Source organism: Prosopis cineraria, unplaced genomic scaffold (assembly GCF_029017545.1).
Source record: "Prosopis cineraria cultivar Desert tree isolate PC_DT_omini unplaced genomic scaffold, ASM2901754v1 PC1940, whole genome shotgun sequence".
Lineage (NCBI taxonomy): Eukaryota > Viridiplantae > Streptophyta > Magnoliopsida > Fabales > Fabaceae > Prosopis > Prosopis cineraria.
This window is the reverse complement of record NW_026557265.1, coordinates 1-6,526: the sequence shown is the minus strand read 5'-3', so window position 1 is coordinate 6,526 and position 6,526 is coordinate 1. Positions and strand designations below refer to the sequence as shown.

At 36.7% G+C, this 6,526-nt stretch overlaps 1 protein-coding gene across 1 annotated transcript; it reads right to left on the bottom strand.

Annotated features, from left to right (window-relative positions):
* Positions 1-778: 778 nt before the first annotated feature.
* Positions 779-6,474, bottom strand: LOC129301173 (3-epi-6-deoxocathasterone 23-monooxygenase CYP90C1-like). Its single transcript, XM_054939749.1, is given in 9 exon segments — positions 779-1,290; positions 1,373-1,479; positions 1,601-1,679; positions 1,768-1,857; positions 3,008-3,274; positions 3,366-3,515; positions 4,458-4,516; positions 4,519-4,781; positions 6,097-6,474. Coding segments are annotated over 9 exon segments (1,479 nt in total). The 5' UTR covers positions 6,336-6,474; the 3' UTR covers positions 779-1,065.
* Positions 6,475-6,526: the final 52 nt, after the last annotated feature.

Below are 6,526 nucleotides of genomic sequence, written 5' to 3'. Positions count from 1 at the left end.
ATAGTTTTTTAAAATAATTAAAAATAAGTTTCTTGTCCTTGTATATTGTATGAGAATTATGACGATTAGTTTCAACAGAAATAGAACGAAATTCATGGAATGAACTTATAAAAACAGATTAACTTCCCTTTTCAGAAGTCTCTTGTGCAGTCATGTTAATACCATATTTGCACTTGTAGCAAAATTCAAAGCGAAAATGTATCAGTATTTTTTTTAATTTTATACAATGTTTTATTTTGATCCTTTAGTTTTATAAAATGTCTTTTTATTTCTCTAGGCTTAATACCATTAGTTTTATGAACAATGCCAACATTAAAATTTTAAATGTTGAAAAAACATTCCGATATACTGATATATTAAGTTAAAATTTTAAAATATTAATGTTTGACACACAAAAAAAGTATCATTCGAAACTAATAATAATCAGGGAAAAAAAAGAAACTAATAATATTAAGATTAAAGGAGTGAAGAAATATTTTATAAAAGTATTACAGGATCAAATTTGCATTTTTTTTCCTTACATATAAAGAAAGAAAGACGTTAGAAAATATTCCTCTCACTCAAAAATCAAAATCATATCTAAACAATTGAATATATATATATATATATATATATATATAGATTATGTTTTGACTGAATTGACGGCTCACAATTCACGTTCACATCAAGGATCCGATTCTAAAGCTCACGTGTTATATATAATTATAAACACACAGTTACGGTCCGCTTTTTGCCTATGTAGCCTTACACACACACACGCATATATACATATAGTGTCTAGACTCACAGTCACACTCACATTTAATAAACACAGAGAAGAGAATTTCCAAGATGGAGAATGGGGCCAAATACAATACGAGGCACAAGGAACACGCAATGACGCAAAGAAGGAATGGGAGGAAGTACAAGAGGCACATACAAGTACTCATTGATGGATGGATATGTACGAGGGGGTATTGTTATATGACGGAGATGAGGAGCAGTGAATTGAAGAGAAAGGAAGCAGCACATGCATTCATTACCTTTTTGGGTGGCGGATGTGACGCTATGCCTAACGTACCTCCCTCAATTATACACCAGAGGCTTCACGCTGATTGGCAGCTTCCTGCTCATCTTCACCGTGGGGAAGTAGCAGATGTGATCGGGCAGGGCATGCCACGTGTAGGTGGTCACCACCTGGTGCAGAAATATGGACAGCTCCAGCCTCGACACTTCCAGCCCCGGACACAGCCTCTGCCCTCCTCCGAACGGACTGTACTCGTACTTGTTCTTCCTTCTCCCTTCCATCCTCTGCTCCTTCTACACGTTACATTAATCTCATTATCATTTTTCATCATATTTATATTACCTGGCTTTTATCACGCTCACGTACCTCCCATCTCCAAGGATTGAACTCGTATGGCTTTTCATATATCCTTCCGTCCATGTGAACTGACATTAGAGATGCCACCACACAATTCCCCTTCCGAATTACGTATCCTGAATATCACGCAACCCACAGTCTTCACTTTCACGCACCCACATACATTATCATTCCTTAATATATATATATATATATATATATTTATATAGTGTATACACATGTATGCATATGACTCACCTTTAATTTCTACATCCTTGGTTGCTTTTCTCCAGATGGCATTCACAATATTCGCCAGTCTTAGAGTTTCACTTATCACCTGATGATGGCATCAATTAATTAATAGTCCCGATCATTTAATTTATGTTGAAAACCATGCTTAATTCTTTTTCTCCAGAGAGACTCACATTTTGAGTGAATGGCAGGGACATGTAATCATTCCAGTCATAATCATCACCGCGATCTGCCTTCTGCCTCTTCAGTTCCATGTTTTCCTCCTGCCAATCAACATAAAGCCGATCGAGAAAAGTCAGGGTGAATTGATTACTTCCAACTCGGATATGTAGATGAAGAATACTGAGACCGCGATTAATGATAAATAATAATGGATGCCATGGTCTGAATTTTCCGTGGATTGGGTTGAAAATTGCCACACACATGTTGCGTAAATATGGAAATGTACTTGTGTACTGGTGCTGCAAGGAATGCTGGAAATGAAATGTACAGCATTTTCCAGCTTTCATTGTCGGCTCATGTGAAAGTGACCCGATTAGTGCCCACTAGTATCTCAGTTCAGCTTTCGAGTGGAGTGAAGGATTTCAAGTTTCACACGAGTTCTTGTTTTTTCTTTGAATCACAACAACTTGTCTTGCAGTTTTTGCCACCAAGAAAGTAGGGCAGCACTCAATCAGAAAAGATAACAACAAAAACAGACGGCCGAAAAATGACTTGAACAATTTAAGACGCAGGAAAAGGGAATTTGAAATTTCCGAAAACCCGCAAAAGTCGGCAAGAAATTAAATACAACGCAAATTTTAAAACAAATGGGAAAAAAATATTTCCTTGACTCGTAGGTACTGTAAATCTCCAAGAATGGATTTGTATTAAAAGAAATAATATTTTTATATTTCATATAAAAATCATGAAAGGATGGATAAGCATCGGTGCGGCTGTGCGGGCATCATTTTAGAAGAAGATGAAATTGTTTTAAACAAAAGTAATACGGGGTCTTTGGCCATAAAAATACATCAAATGTGAAGGATAAGGTATATTATTTATTATTTGATGAATGTATTTAATATAAATTAATTATCCATATACTGATATAATGACGTTGATTAGTTTTTTGGGCCAACAGCATAATAATAATGATTGAAAACAGAAAAGAAAAAGGAAAGGAGAGGGATGGCGTCCGGGAGTGGCGGTAAGTTAATTGGATGGGCTTAACTCTGAGCCGTTCAATCCAAAATCGTAGGATAGTAATCATAAAAGTGGTGCCCCTTCCTTTCACTTCGAGAGAGAGGTCAAACCCTTTCCTCCTCATGCTGGGCCTGGGCCTGGGCCAGGGCCATGCCACCCCTTAACATGCATATGACTAATTAAAAGAAATAAATAAAAATTAGGAGGAAAGTATTGAAAAGTACCGACCAGCAAGGAGGAGAGAGCGGGAGGAGAGTGAGATAGAAATTGGAGGGCCATGGTCATAGCCGTTGGGAGGGTCTCTTCGCCCGGGATCATCATCTCTATGATATTGCCGCTTATTGCCTCCACCGATAGCAAGTTTCCATCTTCACCGTTGTCCCCTAAGAGCACGTCCACCGCATCTCTCGCTGCTCCCTTCTCCTTCTCCTTCTCCGTTGCCATCTTCCTCTCCTCCACTATCTTCCTCACCGTCTTCATCATTCTCTCCTTCGCCTGCATGCCCGCCCACCATTCACGTTATTAATTAAAACTCACTCCTCCTCCTATATACGCTACCCTCATCATCACTCTTCCCACACTTTACCTTCAGAGATTTGTACAGTCTTGTTCCCGGAAACTTGATGGGCATGCATATCAAGCCTTTTATGTATTCTTCGAACTCTCTCTTCAACGCCTCCAACTCTTCTCCCGGACCCATGCTCATCAGAATTCTCACCAGAATTGTAAATGTAATCTGCCAACCCCACATATCATAAATAATTCTTCCATTTTCATAATTCAAAAGATTTTTAACTTCATTTTATTATTAATTCCTCTCTTTTTTTCATTCAGTCACTAATATTTAATTTTATTAGTATTATTAATTATGTGTCATCATATATAATATTCTAAATAATATAAATAATTCATGCTTTTAATTTTTACACACCCACATATATAATTGACTTTTCTTACATTATTTATTTTCCACTTCAATTATGTATTTTCTAGTAAAATAGCAAAGATTAATAGCACAGGACGTCATCAAAAGTTTAAATTTCATGAAAGCTAAGTGATGGATCATGGATGGGACGGATGAATATTACCAAAAGTTGCAAAGGATGAGAATGAAACTAAAATTGAAGAAGGTGAGGTTGGGGAATACGTATTAGGGGAATCATTGTGGGGAGAAATAATTACTCCTTTTATTACTAAATCACTTCTGATATATTTTATAAAATAAAGAAAAATCTTAAAATTTATTAATTTTGTATAAAAAGTTAATTTTTAAACTTTGTTCTTATTAAATATACATATTTTAATAATACAACAAGACTTATATACTTAACTTTATATACTTAATATACTTGCATCAAATTAAACTATGATATGTAGATTTTAATATATTAATTTAATTAATAACAATAATTTATTATAAAAAAATAATTTTCAAAAGATTCATATGTCTTATTTTAATTGGATATAAGCATCTTAAATATATAAGTTTAAGTATATAAATTTTTTTTAATAATATATATTTTTTCTTTATCATTCAATAAAAAGTTAAATAAAAAAATTTTGATAAAAATTTAATAAAATAATTTATAAATAGGTCAAGCAAATTTTCCCAACTCATTCTGTGGATGGAACGAGAAAGAATAGTGATTACTGGTACAGTAATGACAGAGAGAGAGACCTTTTTGACTTCATCTTGAACGTATATTAATGGTTGGTGATTCCAAGAAGCTAGCAATGGGTGACAGAGCGTTGAATGTCTGCGGTGATTCGAGATTTAAGGAGTGGGGATCGGAGGAATCCTGCAATGAGGGAATGGACCTTCCTGTGAAGGTTGCCATTCATCTGCAGAATGGAGTGTTCTCCCATCAGCTCTCTAATGGACTTGGGATATGCCGGCACGAACACGTTCCCCTGGTTCTGCAATATCACCTTGTTCACCTCCGCATCTGTCGATACTATCACCTCACTTCCCAGTATGTTCGTCCTGAACACCCTCCCATACCTGCAATGTACTACTACTTCCAGCGTCACTCTATATAAATATACATAGGATAGGATGCACACGGAGTGTGTAAAGTATATATATATATATATATATATATATATCTCTCTCTCTCTATATATATATATATATTTCAATGCCATCATTAAATAATGCAAGAGCAAGAGTACTAAAGGAAAAGTTGGCTCTTGTGACTGCGGAAGTATATACAGTTACAGGTCTGCAGAAGCAACCAGAGTTGCCAAGTCTAAGGTCTGCCTAGTGACTGCAGGAGCAGCCTTTTTTCTGCTTTTACTTCCTCGGTTATGGTCTGGTAATGCTTCTCTCTAACCGCAACACCCAATGTACTCCATATTTATTGAATCACGAGCGTACGTGTTAAATGCTTCTACCTATTCTATTAATGTTTCGATTACTGCTATTAATTCCCCCTCTACCTCTCGATCATTTTTTGAATCAGCTTCAAGTTCCTTCTGCCCTCCAAGGCGTTTTTATACTAGTTACACCCACCCCATGTGAACCATAGCTCATATTGAATCAAGCCTCGTGATGGCAGCATATTCTTACAGTTTAAAATGAAACCTGTAATTCGTACTTTCAAAATATATTCTCGGAAGAGGTTAGAGAAACGAAGAATTCAGTTTCCTTTTATTGTTTGATTGTCCGAAAATTATTTCAGAATTATGTGAAAATTAATATTCATAGCCATATGTTTATTAATTTTAAAATCCAATTAAGTGACTAAGAACTTATATTCATGCATGGCTCTCTCGTTCATTAATTTAATATTTATACTACATATCCTTGAAAAAAAAAAAAAAAAGAATTGGAAGCGGCCCGCTTCCTGAGAAAGTTGAAAAAAACCAATATTATAAGTGAATTTTTTCATAAATGAGGAAATGGAATATCACATGGGAAACCAAATTAATATGATATTGATATATGCATGTATGGATGTGTATGATGATAAAAATTTGACAGATGAAGTGATGGACATGGAGTTTGCTTTTCAAATATGCAGGTGTATATTGCTCATGTAGGAAAAATTATGCGATAAATTCGTGGTCCAGAAAAATGAAGGTGTACTGCAATATTTACAGATAAAATCAGAGGAAAATTGTAATTGAACGGAAGATCTTGGCGGTGCGATGCGAAATTAGTTATGGACCAGGAAGACAAAAGTGTGCGGCCAGTGATGATCTGTATGACAGCTAAAAAGGGGAAAAAAAAGGAAGAGGAAGCTGATGGTTGGATCAAAGGCGGGAGGAAAGCAGAGAAAAGGAAAAGAAAAGAGAGAGAGAGAGAAGAGACATACAGGGAGGAGCGGCGGTCCATGAAGGAGAGAGGTCCGGAAGAAGCGTAGGCGGAGGCGAGGAAATGAAGAGTCTCGCCGAGGAGGGGCCAGCCGGAGGAACCAGGAGGAGAGTTGGAGTGGGAGGGCTTGCGACGCTGGCGGAGGCGACAGAGCAGCCACAGGACAGCACAGAGGGCCGGGATGAGGCATTGGAGGAGATTGGGAGAGAGCAGCATGAGTGTGTATTGAGGGTGGAGCATCGGGAGCCTCAATGAGGTCTGCACGCCCCTTCCCTTATTTATTTCCCAAAACTTCAGCTTTCCCTCTTCCGTTTTAACAACCACCGTCCCTATCTCTGTTTTCCTCCAAACAAACCTACCTTGTATACACTTGCTCAACTATATACCCACCCCTATATTCTAAATTTTGCTTCTATTTTTATCTGTCATTT